Source organism: Haemaphysalis longicornis, unplaced genomic scaffold (genome assembly GCF_048455015.1).
Source record: "Haemaphysalis longicornis isolate Haplotype H1 unplaced genomic scaffold, Haemaphysalis longicornis Haplotype H1 scaffold_7, whole genome shotgun sequence".
In the NCBI taxonomy this organism is placed as follows: domain Eukaryota; kingdom Metazoa; phylum Arthropoda; class Arachnida; order Ixodida; family Ixodidae; genus Haemaphysalis; species Haemaphysalis longicornis.
In genome coordinates, this window is record NW_027526422.1 from 32,765,655 (window position 1) to 32,781,093 (window position 15,439).

The window sequence follows — 15,439 nt, forward strand, 5'->3', positions numbered from 1 at the left end:
TGGTATCGGCTGTAATGCTTCGTGGGGTTCTGGTGTAGGACGGCCTAAATTCTGGAGGACTGTGCGGCCTGTGGGGGTGAGCGTAAGGCGAGAGAGTTGGCTAGTTCTTTGGGCTTCTATAAGTTCGGAGAGCGAATTATGTATGCCAAGTTGAAGGAGCTTGTTGGTAGAAGTGAAGGCCGGTAGTCCCAGGGCTATCTTGTAGGCTCGACGGATGAGAGCATCCAATTTGGAGTGTTCTTGGGGTCGGAGTTGGACATAGGGAGTGCCATATGTAAGCCTGCTGAGCAGTAATGCTTGCACAAGTTGACACGTGTCTTGTTCTTTAAGACCGTATTTGTGCATGCATATACGACGGATGAGGTGGGCGAGTTGCGATATTGTGGAGTGTAGTTGGGGTATTAGTGCTCTTCCAGATCCATCGGCGTGGAAGCGCACACCCAGGATTCGTAGTGTCTTCACTTGCGGGACAGGTTCCTGGTGAATCATGACCTGAGGGTCCGGTGCCGGTTCGGGAGGTCTTCCACGGGTGCGTGCATGAAGGACGAGAAGGGCTGATTTTGAGTGGTGACAGGTGAGACCGCGTGGTGCCAGGTAGTTGAGGACGGTGTCCACCCCTTGTTGTAAAGCGGATTGTTGGGTGCCGGGGGATCCTTTGGTGATCCAGAGGGTAAGATCATCCGCGTAGAGAGCATGGTGAAGGTTAGGGATCCCGGAAAGCTGCTTAGGCAGATAACGACTAACCTCCGATGCACCACGCGCTCATTGGGGAAGGCTAGGATCACAAATTGGCCCGAATTCCGCAAGGACCCAACCACACTTCCCTCCATCACAGACAGCCTCGAAGATTGGACAGCAGCCCTGGAAGCCCTGGTCGAGAAACACACAAAAACGGTGCAACTCACCGAAAAACACCCGGAGGCTGACACCCATCTGCTGCATATATGGGAAGCCCGCAGGGGTCTGGTCAAACGGTGGCAGAAACAAAAACACAACCGCACCCTCAAAAAACGCATCGCGAACATTACCCTGCAGGCTGTGCAGTATGCACACACCCTCACAGTACAAAATTGGCACTCTTTCAGCGACCAATTAAAGGGCACCCTCAGCACGAAGCGGACCTGGCACATCCTTCGCAAGCTCATCGGAGACAAGCCTACACGCACCACCAACACCCACCAAATTAATCGCCTCATCCGAAACAGCGATCTACCCCCTCAGAACTCCTCCACTCTCTCCGTGACCACCTCTTTGGGCACCAGACAACCTCCAGCAGGATGCAACAAATTTAAACAGAGAGTGCACGCGGAGTTTCAAGGAATAATTTTGCCCGAAGAGGTGCCCGGGACCTTTTGTTCCGGAACCATTTGTTCCAGGACCATAAGTTCCGGGGCTAAAATTTCTAGTGCCATAAGTTCGGGAACACAAGTTCCATCACCATAATTTCCGTAACTCTTCGTTCCTACTTTAGAGTTGCCACCACTTGTTCCGGGGCCAAAAGTTCCTGTGCCATAAGATCGAGACCGCAAGTTCCAGGACCATAATTTCCGTAACCATTTGTTCCTACTTTAGAGTTGCCACCATTTGTTCCGAGAACATAAGTTCCGGGAACCATTTGTTCCTACACCCTGGCCGGCCTTCTGGCCTACTACGCTTGGGGCATGGACCGTTTCACCGAGAACTACTGAACTTCATACGCGAATCTAACTTGTTCGTGTTTCTGTAACAGCATTCATCTATTATGCCACAGGGCAAACTTTCGAATTAAAAAAATAATAATAATTAGAAAAGGCCATATACACCGGCCTGAAACCACAACCACGTTGTCGTTTAAGCAGCTTGAATTCCGCACACTGAGGATCCGTTAGTGATTTTTCTTCAGGGTAACTATAATGTCAATTTAGTCTGAAGTCCCCCTCGCTAAAGTGACTTTTGAAAATTCTTTTGAATGGAGTTATGCGGTATACGCCAGCGTGTCGTGACATACATGCGTTTGTGCGGTATTAATCACCGGGGAGCATGCACGTAGAGAACGAAGGCTAAGAAAAACAAATTTGGGCCGATGTGTACGTGGCAGATCCGTTACAGGTCAGTAAGCACGGATCTGCCATATTATAGCTGTCGCTGCAAACTTTGTTGCTGGTGAGAGAGAGAGAGAGAGAGAGAGAGAGAGAGAGAGAGAGAGATGTGCAGCGGCTCAATCGAAACCAGTGCGGAAGCTCGTACGGCCACGCCAGGGCTGTGCTGCCTCCCTACGCGTAGCCATCGCGGCGGGCCCCCCGGGGCCGTCTTCCTCCCCGCGCGAGTCCGCGCAAAGCAAACAATCAACACGCCACCGCCGCACGCCAACAAGCGGGGCTTCCTCCCGCGGCGTCCGCTCCGCAGGCTAAAACAAACAACGCTACCGGACCCCCTAATTTATGGACTCGATTTGAACATGTAATTTTAAAGCGACAGCGGCCAGCGCCTGCCAGCGGAGCGGGGAGGAGGCTCGCGTCGAGGGAAGGGGGAGAGCCGAGGAGGAAGGTCTGTCGGTCGTCCGCCCGCCGAGATACTCTGGGAGGAAGGGATGGGGGAGCGGGCTTCTCCGGAGAGGGAGACGCTCCCGCTGTTCCCGACTCGGGCTACAAAATCTGTGCTATGGCTCCTCTTCCGGAGTGGTAGTTCTGTTCATAACAGACCGACAGCATACTTCGATCCTGTACAAGCAGTGATGATAGTCTGCAGTGAAAGGTGAAGGCTTAATTTTAAACTGTACAAGTGCGCAGGCTCAGGTGCTAGGATATGGGACCACACATCCCACAGAAGGGTCATTGTCCGTTTTGTTAACTGGCTAACCGACTGGTGAATTAAACTTTTTTTTAACGTACGTCAGGTGTTTACGGTGCCCGGTGGAGGGCTACATTAGTCAGGGATGCACTGGCTCCTGCTAATGGTCCGGGCCCTCTTATCCAGGTCTTCCAGGGTCACAGGGTCCATGCTATAGCACGGCGAACAATGACGTGAGCTCCATGCGATAAATGTCCATCTTTTTTGAAGGAATAGGATGGCAACGCCCGTGTCTGGAGGTTGACTCGTAATAACGAATAAGGTTGGAGACTGTCTTGCCACAAGCTTGGAACAAACTAAGCCTCGGTGATTTTAAGCAGTGGTGTTAGATTTGGCCTTACTTCACGTGCACATGTTGGGACGCATAATATTGCGCATAGATGATGGCTAGTGGATGTACAACTTTACCTTTCGTCTGACAACAACCTGTGTGAGGCTACGTATACATATATATAGCTTAAACATTTTTTTTTCGTCTGGTTATTCTAGCGCCTTCTTGTGCGCACCTTACGGATAATTATATAAAGCACTAACACCGCTTCGTCTAGCGACAACGATGGTTGTCAGCTCAGCTCAGCTGAGCTTAGGGCGTCACTAAATAAAGGCTTTTAGAGTATCGGCACTCTTTTCTCTCATTGTTATGTGCCGCCGGGATTCCCATTGGTCGGTCGGCACCACGTGATGTTTGTTTACATATGGGCGCAGCCATTTTGTTTTTGGGCGCCTCTCCTCTCTCTCTCTCTCGGCTGCCCGGGCGCTAGAGCGGCCGGTCGCACTCTGCCCGTCACAACCAGCGGCGGTTTCGTTCGGAGAGATGGCAACACTGCAAGCCAGAAACAAAATGGCCCCCAGACGCCTCCGGGTGCGCGAAGTGGCGGTACTCTTAAGCGTAGCTTATTTAGTGACGCTAGGTTTCCCGTGAGGGATTCGTTCACTGTCGTTGCGGTTGTTGGGGTTCACAGAGTGTTGGTAACTGGACGGTAGTCATCAGTGAGACCGAGAAAGCTTCGCTTTAACTCCTAAATGCTTCGACGGTGTCGGAATGGTGCAGACGCCGGTTTCATAACGCAAGGGACTCAGGTTCCATTCCGACCCCGGGAAGCGTTTTTTTTTTTTTTTTTCTTGAGGCGCCTGATGTACCTTCGCTTATCATAATCGTCATAAGTTACACATAATAAAACCACACATAGGACGATACACTACCGACTCACAGAACAGATTCGTCGAAGTTGCCCTAGCTAGATTACGGATAGGCCACACACACGCGACACACTCCCATCTGCTCACTGGATCTCCAAGACCCTTGTGTAGCAGGTGTGGGCCCGGGAGGGCCTATCCGTAATTCACATTCTCATTACATGCAAAGCAGTCAGCAGAACAAGAAGCAAACATTTCCCACAGCTACACAGACAACACATCCCCCTACACGCAGCACTGTTTTTTAGCGGATGATCCCATGATTCCTCTACAACGCAATTTTAAGTTTCTTAGCGAAATCAAATTTTTACACCTCATTTCCTATCACGCGTAGTTTTTGCACCTAATTTCATGCCATGCACTATCACACCCTGGCCTTTTACACCAGCCATCCTCATTGTCTTTTACTGATTTTAATTTTGTTTTTGTTATGCAATTTTAGAGTTTATATCTTCATCAGTCATACATAACCATTGTTTTGGCGCACTTTGCCCTAGTTGGCCTTGCGCCATAAACATCCAACCGTCATCATCATCGTCGTCGTCGCTTTGTGAAACCCGACTGTTTAAAGTTGGATTTCCTACAGTGTGTGTGTGTGTGTGTTTCAACCGTGTTTTTTTTTTTTTTTTTTTGATGGAACGGTCGCCATCACTGAGGCATTTAAAGCTTCGCTTTAAAAGAACTCCAATTCGCCGAGAATGTTTCTGCATGCATTCTTCTCGAAATTCTAGAAAGAAGGCATATGGTCAGCAGATATTGTGAAAATGCACCCCAGGGGGCCTTTCTGTAATTATTGATTGATTTTAGTTCGTCATGTAGCAGGCGTAAGTTATCCTACCATAAAGTGGGTTCCCTCAGTCTCGGAAAGGAGGAGCCCGTTGTCTACTTGAAACCTGCACGCGCACGGGAGCGTATGCTGATGATTTAGGAGCCGTAACAAAAGTTCGAGCGTGGTTTTACTTACTTTGTGTCTGTAAACTAAACTGTACCTCAATGTGCCGCCCAATAACAGGCTGTAGGTTTAAAGCCATGCAGGACTGATCCTATAAGCTCCACTCTTCTCGTCGTTCTCCATCATTCTGGCCTCTGTGACTTTTTTGTGTGTTTTGAAGAATCGTATCTCTTTTCTTCGATACCCAGAGAGAGAGAGAGAGAGAGAGAGAGAGAGAGAGAGAGAGAGAGAGAGAGAGAGAGAGAGAACTTTAATGAACGCTGGTAGCACGGAGGAAGTAAATTTCAAGGCTGTCGAGGCGAATAAAGTGACCCTGCAACACTTTCGATAAGCGCTTTCACTCTTTCCTTCGCGTCTGGAAGCACTGCGAAAGCTGTAGTTATCGCCAGCATGGAGCGGCACTGCGTGATTTGCTCGTCGCATCAGACACGCCTTCCATTTCTGCTTTGTTTTTGTGGCCTTCTTTTTTAAGTTGCTATCGAAAAGCGTTCATCGCTGCAACTGAAGGAAAACCGGCCAATAGCCGCTACATGGCGTTAATGACGTAATTTCAGCCGTCGAAGAACGTCAAGACTGGGAAAGAGCGAAAAATCTTTTGAGCGAGTTTACAAGTTATCTGAAGGGCATAGAGCAGTAAGTTTTGGCTGAGGCACTTTGCGACCCCCTAATCTAAGTACTGGGTGCGTTGAGTGACTACGTTCCGCAAGCATGCATTTAAGATTTCAAAAGAAGTTGAAAAGAGGGTTGCAGGGTCCCTCAAAAGGAGAGTGCACTGCTGGTGGAAGAAGAGCAGAGAGGGGAATATTGCCTAGGACAGCCACCACCCGTAACGGACAAAATTTGAGTTTGTCGTAATACCAGCGCTAGAATTAAACCAGTAGTATAGCATAGATGTACTAATTCTTTGGTGCGATGACATGTCGCCACACCAATCAATAAATCAATCAATCAATCAATCAATCAATCAATCAATCAATCAATCAATCAATCAATCAATCAATCAATCAATCAGTCAATCAATCAATCAAAGAGGGTAGCCTCATGAATTGCGGTGCTTGTGCTTCAGGTGGGGTAAAGATGACGAGGCGAAAATAAAAACCCGGCCATCTCCCCTAACGTGAAACATGGGAAGGGGCGAAGCATGTAGGTTATTAGTGTATTTTTAGCGCCTTGGCGTTTTTGCCCACGGAGATGGAACCGTTGGGGGTAGACTGCAGCCCTGCCGTAAAAGCATCGTGAATTTGAAGCACGAAGCGTTCAAGAGCGAGGCGTTGGAAAGCGAGTGTCCCGGTGTGTTCTTGTAGTACGCGTTTTTGCAGACGGAGATGAAACGTTCTAGAGGAAGGCGCCGGAAAACGAGTGCCCCCCGGTGTTTTAGTACCGTGACCACATGAAACGACGACGACGACAGGAGACGCCGACAGCCCGAGCTTCTAAGGGGCTTCGCCCTAAAAAAAGAAAAGGGGTATAAGATGGAGAGGCTGGAACAATGAATAAGCGGTGGAATAAAGTTAAATAAATAAGACGTGGGAAGGTTAAAGTTACATAAATAAGGAGCGCAGAAAAAAAAAATTGCGATATCAGGAGAAAAGATCCGAGGATCTCAAGGTTAGAGAACCTCGGCTAATCGTGAGTCAGCCAGAAAAGTCAGAGAGCCTTTGTTCTTATACCGCCCTGTCAGCATGATTACGAGTGAGCGGCTGCATCGTCTTCGGCAGCTTTATATCGCTCGCGCACCCAAAGTTAAGCACACGTGGCATGCCTGCCCTTGTGTTTATACGCCTGCCCGCGTAAACCTCGTTGCTTGCTCGCCTGTCAGCTTGTTACCCGACTGCGTGCATGCCTTACAAGCTCCACAGGCGCCGAGACGCGCAGGCGGAGCGAAAGCCGTTTCGCGGCGACCTCGCGAGAAATACAATGGACTGCGTCTGCGCGCCTCTGGACGATAGCGCTGTTGCCTCGCTCGAAGCGATCGGCTTTTGTTTTTCACGCGCTTTCCTGTTTTCTGCTTAATTCTCTCTTTGTTTCTCAAAGCTCGGCTGCCCGAACCGACTGCGCTCAGCGACCGCAACTCCATTGTCCGACGCGTTTCCGCGCAAAGTTGCGCTAATCCCCGGCGCGTGCTGGGGCGCGCTTGAAGCGCAGTGACTCCAAAGCCCTGCAGCCGCTTTGCCCGTTGCAGGCATTTGGCAAGAAAATACTGGCCGGCTTATGTACACCGCGCCTCCTATATGCTTGAACTTCGCGGGGCTGAGTCATGCCTAATACATTCGCTAAGGGAGAAAAAAAAAAGACAGCTATAAATTTAAAAAAGAAACGCCTCCCCCTTGCATACATAAATACCCTTCATATTTTCGTTCTGGAATAAGGGTAACTTGGCTTCGTCATCTTACGCGCACGAAGTCAACCTAAATTCCCGTGTACAGGGGCACAATTTTATTCTCTGTGCCAGGAAAAGGGGACTTGGAAGTAGGCACTCGAAATAATGGTCGCAAAATCGCAGTACTTTGTAAATGTGGCCATGAACCTCCTAATATTATATTAGTAACACACATTTATCGCCAATACAGTAAATTGGTCAGCAGTCTGTTCGTGAGATTTCCACACTATCGCGCTACGCTCTCACAAAGTGACGTCACGTTGGGCAGAACTGTCATTGGCTGAAGATGACGCCGGCTGACCGCCTGGGAGTAGAGCGCAGGAGGAAAATAAATGGTTCCGGGACCATTAGTTCCAGGACAGCAGTGGCGTACTCATATGAGTACGCGCTGGAACTCAGTGTATACGTTCTGGTAGGGGCCATATGCCTGGTCCTCGCTAAGGGAAGAGCTAAGAGGTAGGTTATAAGAAGTATAAGAAGTAAAACGCAGCTAAGCCGCGGAAGCGATATGTGGAGAGGGGGAGAGGTTGCGTAGACTGTGCTTGATCCCTTAAAATTCCGGTGATTGTAAGCGTGAAAAGTTTTAGAAACTTCCCAACGAGAATTGGTGGATGAATGCGCAGGCCACCCTGGTATGCCTTGAGCCGCTTTATCAGCTTCACTACTACAAACAAATACACAGCTCCGAGAAAGTTATTCAGGGAAGCTATAAGAAGGGTGATATCAAATTATGAGGACCCGAAGACCCTCTTATAAATACCATCATAAGAACACATCATCTCTACAAAATTCTTTCAGAGAGTTCTTTTAAAGTTGGCTTCACCAACTTGCACAAATGCATAACTAGAAAGACGTTTTTTGGGGACAATACAAACGGCCTTATAACGACATACGAAGACGCTTGGAGCATTTAATAATACCATTTTCTCATGCGAGGAAGTGTGATAGCGAGAGTTACAGAGGTACGCACTGACAGGTTTCCTCTCGGGGTATACATCCGCCCCGTATGATGTGGTATAGGGTTAGGAAGTTCTTTTGGGACAAAAAAAAAGTATTCCGGCTACATCCAAACCACTAAATGTGACCTCACGCAGGTGCAGTGGCGCAGGTATCTGCAGTGGGCAACCGATGGTAAAAAAAAAGGTGAACAAAAAAAAAAAGAAGCTCAGGCAGTGGATCGCGGAAGGCCCATCCGCATTTTTTTTTTATTATTGGCAGGGATTTGGTACGCACAGTCGTAGTATTTTAAGCCAGACGCGCACAGATAAATTTGCAATAATTTTTTTATTTAATGTATGAAAGCGACAAAAAGAAACAATAAGGATAGATCAATACGTGTGCTGATCATGGTGTGCACTGGTAAATCGTGCGAAGTGGCCGTGGGTTATTGTTAGCCTCATTTAATATAACAGCCTAATGTGACTTATACCGGTTAATTTACAAGAACCTCAAATTACGTTGAGGCATCCTTGGTCAAAGTGTATTAGGACACCAGGGTACACAGAAAATAGTGAAGGAGGGAGTACCGGAGCTAATTGCGACCGGAACCGCCTAATGGTGTTTCTTGCGGTGTTTCAATGTAAAGGGAGAGGATATATATATGCGGCCAAAGCCACCCGAACGCAGTTACTGGCACTTCTCTATAGCTAACGGTGCTAGACAGACTTTTTGTTTGTTTGTTTTTGTGTGTGTGCAATTAGCTGGCCGCTCTCCTACGCCGTTCTCTAACACAGTTGTCGTGGTTTTATTCTGCTCACATAAAATGCAGTCAAATGTTTATCATTAATTTAAATAACACTGCTATCGGTTTTGTACTTATGTCGTGCTTCAAATCTATCCGATGGTTCCTCCGCGCTTAACAATGTCGGCATGTAAGAACACAGTGACAGTAAATGGGGAAGTTTCCTAGCATTGTGCTAAAACAAAAGAAGTATATATATACACTTTTTTTTTGTTGTAACACAATGTTATGGCAGACGCTTTCTTTTTGTTCGGTATTACGGTAATGTCCCAGTTAGATAAAATCGAATGCAAAAAAGGGCGGCTAGAAAGCGACACAAAAAAATGGGCACCGAAACACCTGCCTGGGTTGTCCGTGATATATGGTTCGTATATAGGTTCGTATATAGAAAAATTAGGTAACTGTTACCGTGTCCACTCACGCGGGCGAACCTGTCGCGTGGCATGCAGGCTCCCCGCGGTGGAGCGCAGCTGAGTTTCTTCTGGCTTGCGCAACGACATCACGGAAGTCGGCGCATGCGCACACTCGCGACCGTAACAGACAATGCGGTGAAGTGCCGTGATGAAAATCTGTCGCTGCAGTCGCGGGCCGCCGTGGCGCCATTGCCGCTAGCGACGTTCCTCGCCTACTTGGCTTAGCTAGCCATATGACTTTTTTTTTTGTCTCGAAGCCAACATCAACCAGGAAGGGTAACATTTTTCCTTGTTCATTGTGCATGAAGCTGCTACATTATCACTGACAAATGAATCTTTTTGGAGGTTCAATTTTACAATAACAAAGCAATTTTGATGAACCTTCTACCCACATAGTGTCGGTTTTTCGCAGCGAGAGCCAACTTCCCTGCCTGTTTATGAGCCATATCAAGGACAAGTGGAACGTGCCTGTCCGGTACGTGAGGGAACGCTCGCTGAAGCGCGGGCTCCCCTAGACAGTAGCGCCAGGTAGTGCACTGCACGGGCCCGGGCCGGCCCGAAAGCCCGAGCCCGGCCCGGCCCGCGGGTCGGGCTCGGGCCGGGTAGCACGCAGTTTCTCGGGCCCGGGCCGGGCTCGGGCTTGAACCAAAATTTCTTCGTGCCGTGCTGGCCGGAGCCGGCCCGGGCAGACCCTGAGGCCCGGTAATCCTGTGCCGCAAATTCTAAATTCCTGACAACAAAATTTTTTCATGTTGATCTCTCAGGTTAAGTGAAAACAAAAAAAAAAAAAGCGAAAGGCCAATTCACTACGGCGCCATTAAAAGATGTAAAAAAAGGCTATTGCTCTTAGAACGCCTTCACATCAATGAAAAAACGTTTGGGCCCCATCAGCATAAGTGGGAGAAAGCGGGCCAAAAAGCGAGGGCACTCCAGCCACAGACTGCAACGTGATTTTTCAAACTAAAACAAAACAAAAAACAACGTGACCTGGACTTTGCACTGTGTGCAGAGTTTGAAGGACCCATTTTCGAAGCAACGCCCATAATTTTTCGGGTAAGAATTATTTTAAAACCATTATTAAAGTCAAGAAAGAAAAGAAGTGCAGATGAAATAATGCTTCCAACTTAACTAGGAAAAGACAAAAAATAAGTGCTGAAACCTGACGCATCGTCTGCTCAAACAACGAAAGGTGGAATATCTATTGAAGAATTGCAACGCTAAAAAATTGCCCTTTTAAAAAAACTCGGAATCCTTTAAGGTATCCTCGGTGTGTCTGGATTTCGAAGACTGGCAAATGAAGTGGCAAATGAAGTTAAACTACCGAAAATACAGCTTCTAAGTGAGAATATTTAAGTTGTACAAAGTACGGTCCAAATTTAAAAGAAAATTAAATCCAAAGTAGTATTGGCTTTTTGCTGGTGCTTTTTAGCGTAACATCAAACTTCGAGTTTATGTTTATAATGTGTCGATGCGAGTTAGTTGGTACTTGATCATGTAAACAGAATATGCGCCAGGAGCGACTGGAGAAAGGAAAACTGTCAGGAAAGAGGCGCCTTTTTCATTTTGTTGAATTCTGTCGGGTTCGGGCCGGGCTCGGGCTCAGTTTTTAGAAATTTGTCGGGCTCGGGCCGGGCTTGGGCTCACATTTTAAAAATTTGTCGGGCCCGGGCCGGGCCCGGGCCAAGTCTCTGTCGGGCCGGGTCGGGCCGGGCCTAGAAATTGCGGCCCGTGCAGTGCTCTAGCGCCAGGTTTCCCTCTAGTATAGTATGAAACTCTATGGTATACCCTCGGTTGCCTCTCTAGTTCGTGATAGGTGAATATCCCCTCAAAACACGTGGATGGAAATCGACATTGAACGCCACCGCTACGCCGTGCTCGCATCTTTTGCCAAGAGCCGTATACTCTGCTTTCGAGACCTACTTTAAGTTCATAAACAAAGGAGACAAACAGAAGGTATCCTACCAGCCGGAATGCCTGTGGTATGGATTCCCCGCCATCTGCTATCGCATGGTGCGATTGCTGCACGAAGGCGGCCTGGTGCGATATGGTCAACAGCTTGGTGCGATAGAGTCCGCCTTCTGCTATCGCATCCTGTGTAGCGTGATTTTCGTGGTTATCTATACCCTGCGATAGGTCTATACCCTGCGTTTACATCCATGCCGTTTGTATATAGAAGATGACACGACTGTCGCATACTCTTTCATTTGTGGGCTCAAGGAAGCAGGCAAGTATATCCGGTCTGTGGCGCCACGTAAGGCTAACGTGCTGGCAACCCCCAATCAAAAACGAAACTATAGGAAGTGGAATCGCTGCCACGAAGGATATTTGAGGCTTGCGCCCGCATTTCAGTTCCTTAGGGCCTGCATAGAATTTCCAAGAAAAAAGAAATAATGTTAAAAGGTTGGTGCACCAACCTGCATGATGGTGTACACGTGATCGAAACTTAACAGGCGCACTCCAATGAGCGTACATATGTACGAATTCGCTGGACGTGTCATAGGCTCACAGCTAATTGAAATGAACCACACGCGACCACGACAGCACTATACTGTAAAAGGGGAGAGGAGTGCGAGAATTGATAAGATAGCTTACAATTACTCATGCTGAACAAAAATGCAAACACAAAAAGAAGCAGGGGACACGTCACAAGTGCCGCATTAGGAGTTTTGAAACCTTATCTAACTGGCTGTCTCCTTGGATATCACATACACGGATTCATTACCCGGAGTTTTATCAATAACCGCGAATGTTAGCCCCCAACAGGAAACCAATACAGACGTGGAAAGTTTTTCACCCAGTCCGCATTGACGTTACGCTGCATGGTGTACGTACTTACGCCTTTGTATACCTGCACCGCGTGTTGACAATTATGCTTTTGCGACGACTCTTGACTGTTTATTTATTTGCTTACGAGTACCAAGGCTTACATGCCCATTGTGTAGGGCATTGAGTAAGGTTCTGTAACAATATATTTTTTCTGTTGTCTTTTTGATTTTGTACAACTTGATCTACTCGCATGATCGATCTTTGTTACTTGGATGTAAATAAAATGCATCTTTCCGATCAGTACACTTCCCAGTTCTGTTCTGCCAAATTTCGTGAACTATGAGTCGCGCACTTTCATTTTCTTGTCGACACTGAACACCTAGCTGTGTAAACAAGACCTGCATGTTTGCTTTTATGTTTTGCTTTCTATGCTATTTACCACTATTATCTACCGAATTATTCTTATTGTTATTGCCCATGTCACTTGATCTATGCCCACCTGCTCTGGTCTCAAAACGGACTAACAGTACCTCAAATAAATAAATAAATAAATGAGGCGATACGTAAACTGTGCTCAAAGAAGTAGCTTCTAGGTGTTTAAATTCCAGCAGAAAACTTACTTCTCGAAGAAATGTCCGCTCTCCGAGTCTTTTTGTTTCATTATGTTGATGAGTATCTTCATCTAATAATGCTTTCGATCCCCCCCCCCCCCCCCCCGACCCGCAATCAAGCGCAAGACGCAAATAAAACTTGGGGTTTCCAGTATAGACCGGACGTCCATCTCGCCAGGGTGATGTCGTGACGTGTATCTATAAAGTAACCACGGATTCTAGAATTTTTGAATCTTTAAAAAAACTAGCTAAGTATTTAAGTCTTCCGGGCGGCCTTTAAGAGGTTAAAAGTCCACATTTTTGTAAAAATTGAACCTGACAAAAGAATGAAAATTGAGAGGAGCGATCGTATAAATACAATAATGACATACCATGGAAGGACATAGACGTTTTCGACGTCACATCGACAGCGAAGGCTCGGCCTTTTGCAGCCCTGTAACCCTTACAATTCTATCGGCTGTGAATGCGCTTTGGTCGGAAATAAGTTACTGCGTCAGTTGAATTGTAGATATTGCACCAAAAAGTAAAAGTTGAACAAATTCCCCCGAGTCTCCCCTTCGACCGGTGTGCATTTCTGTCTCTTTCTGTATATCTCACTTTTTTTTTTTTCAAAGATATGTACCAACAAAGATAACGTCTGAATGATAACTTATTTCGAATAAAATCCCTCCTACTAACTTTGACCACCCGAAACGAAAAAGAAATATGGAGGTGCTTATAACCAAAACAACGCTCGTCCTTGCTTGACGCAGTTGACCAGAGACCCGGACGAGACAAAGTTCTCGGTAGAACTTCAGGAAGCGTTGCGTTTTGCTGTCTGTCTGAAGTTATGACAGATGGGGTGACTAGCGTGGCATCCGTCGTGTGAAAGTGTACCCGGCGGTTTAAAACCAGGCAATTTTCCGAAGCTCGACTGTCCAAGGCTTTCTCAGAGCTGAATATCTACATCTACTCATTCCCGGAGTCCATTAGCTCCTCCAGTCCCTCCTCTGCGGCTTCAGAGCAGAGGGGACCGTTGGCGGCGATCCTGGAATGCTTCAAAGGGAACCACGAGCGCGACCCCTGAGACGTGAGACAGTCGCACAATGCCGACCATTTCCGAACAATTAGGGGGAACCTTAGAAAGGAGGACCCAGAAAAGCCAACACGCGGGAGGGAAGCGAAGCGACATGGAAACGGGTTCTCTCGCACCACCGAATCCTTCGGACACAGGCTCCCGAGCGGCCACCCCCGCTGAGTAATTCCTTTAAAGCGACTCCGACTCCACTGCGGTGTCAAGTGGCCCGTGTATGCTCCGTTGTCCGTCCCGCCAGGGTCCGGCCACTTTATCTTCTCCGCCGTCCGGACCGCTGACTCAAGCGGAGAGGAGGCGGAAAGAAGAGAGCCGCAGCCGCAGCGGTAGCGCGCCTCACCGGCAGGCCACATCGCGTCCCTCGGACTCCAGCAGAGAGGCGGAGGAGGAAAGCTTCTCACAGTGCTCAGCTCGGCGCCGACTCTCGCGCCTCCGGTGAAGGCGCCGGAAGGTGGCGCCAGCTAGCGGCGCCGGGGCGCGGCGCCGTCCGCGCTCCCATTGGCCGCCCGCGCGCATCTCATTAGGCCCGGCGCGGCCCGGCGAGGTGCGGCCCCTCCCGGCCCTCGCGCCCGCCCGCGGGGCGCGAGATTCTCACCATTCTCGCCCTCGCCGCCGCCTCACGTCTCCTCGACGCGGCTGTCGCCCGCAACAAGCCCGGCAGTCTGCGGGCACTGTCCAAGCGGCGCGGGTCGGTCGACGATCCCGGCGCGCAATCCGTGATTCTTATTCCCGACGGCGCTTTCGTGGACTGGCGCCCGGCTTGCCAGGGTCTTCGTCTGGTGCTGCTGCCACCTCTCCTCCCCCCACGGCTCCCTCCTCTCCCCGCAGCTGGTAGAGGCTGGCGATGGCGCTGCCGCCGGCCGCCCCACGCCTCCGCGGCCGCCGCTGCTGACGACGCCCCGCGTCGCCGAGGACTGTGCCGGGTGTTCGTTCTCCGGGAAGCGTGCGCGATCCCTGATGCGGGTGGAGCCCGAGCTTCAGCCCGGGCAGTGCATGGCCTTCACGCCGTTCCTGTTGCCCGGTGCCACGGCCAGCTCGAGCCCCCCGGCCCGGAGCTCGTCGGACTTCTCGATGCACTCGATCCTGAGCCAGCAGACGCCCTACCTGCCGCTCGGGCTGTCGCCGCACGCGGCCGCCGTGTTCGGCGCCGCGCCGCCGCTCTTTCCCGGGGCGCCCAAGCTGGCCGGCATGGTGGGGCCGCCGCACCTCGGGGGCCAGGCGCAGCTCACGCCCGAGGAGCTGCTCGCCGCGCGGCACCTGCGGCCACCGCCCGGCTTCGAGCCCGAAGAGGACGGTGTGCAGGACGATCCCAAGGTGAACCTCGAGGGAAAAGACCTGTGGGGACGCTTTCACGAGCTCGGAACCGAGATGATCATCACCAAGTCTGGCCGGTAAGTGGCCTCGCACGGCTCCCCTCAGTTCCTGGTGTTGTCTGCGCGTACGTTCGTAGCCTACTGCCCGAATAGTGGTGGGTGCTG

At 49.5% G+C, this 15,439-nt stretch overlaps 1 protein-coding gene across 2 annotated transcripts in view; it reads left to right on the forward strand.

Annotated features, from left to right (window-relative positions):
* Positions 1-14,480: 14,480 nt before the first annotated feature.
* LOC144145145 (uncharacterized) overlaps positions 14,481-15,439 on the forward strand; it is a 57,099-nt gene continuing 56,140 nt past the window's right edge. The window contains exon 1 of one of the 2 annotated variants that reach the window (XM_077676649.1): positions 14,481-15,352. In XM_077676649.1, the coding sequence (XP_077532775.1) occupies positions 14,919-15,352 (434 nt within the window). In that variant the 5' untranslated portion in view covers positions 14,481-14,918. The remainder of the gene's footprint in view (positions 15,353-15,439) is intronic. The other variant, XM_077676648.1, reaches the window with a different exon arrangement.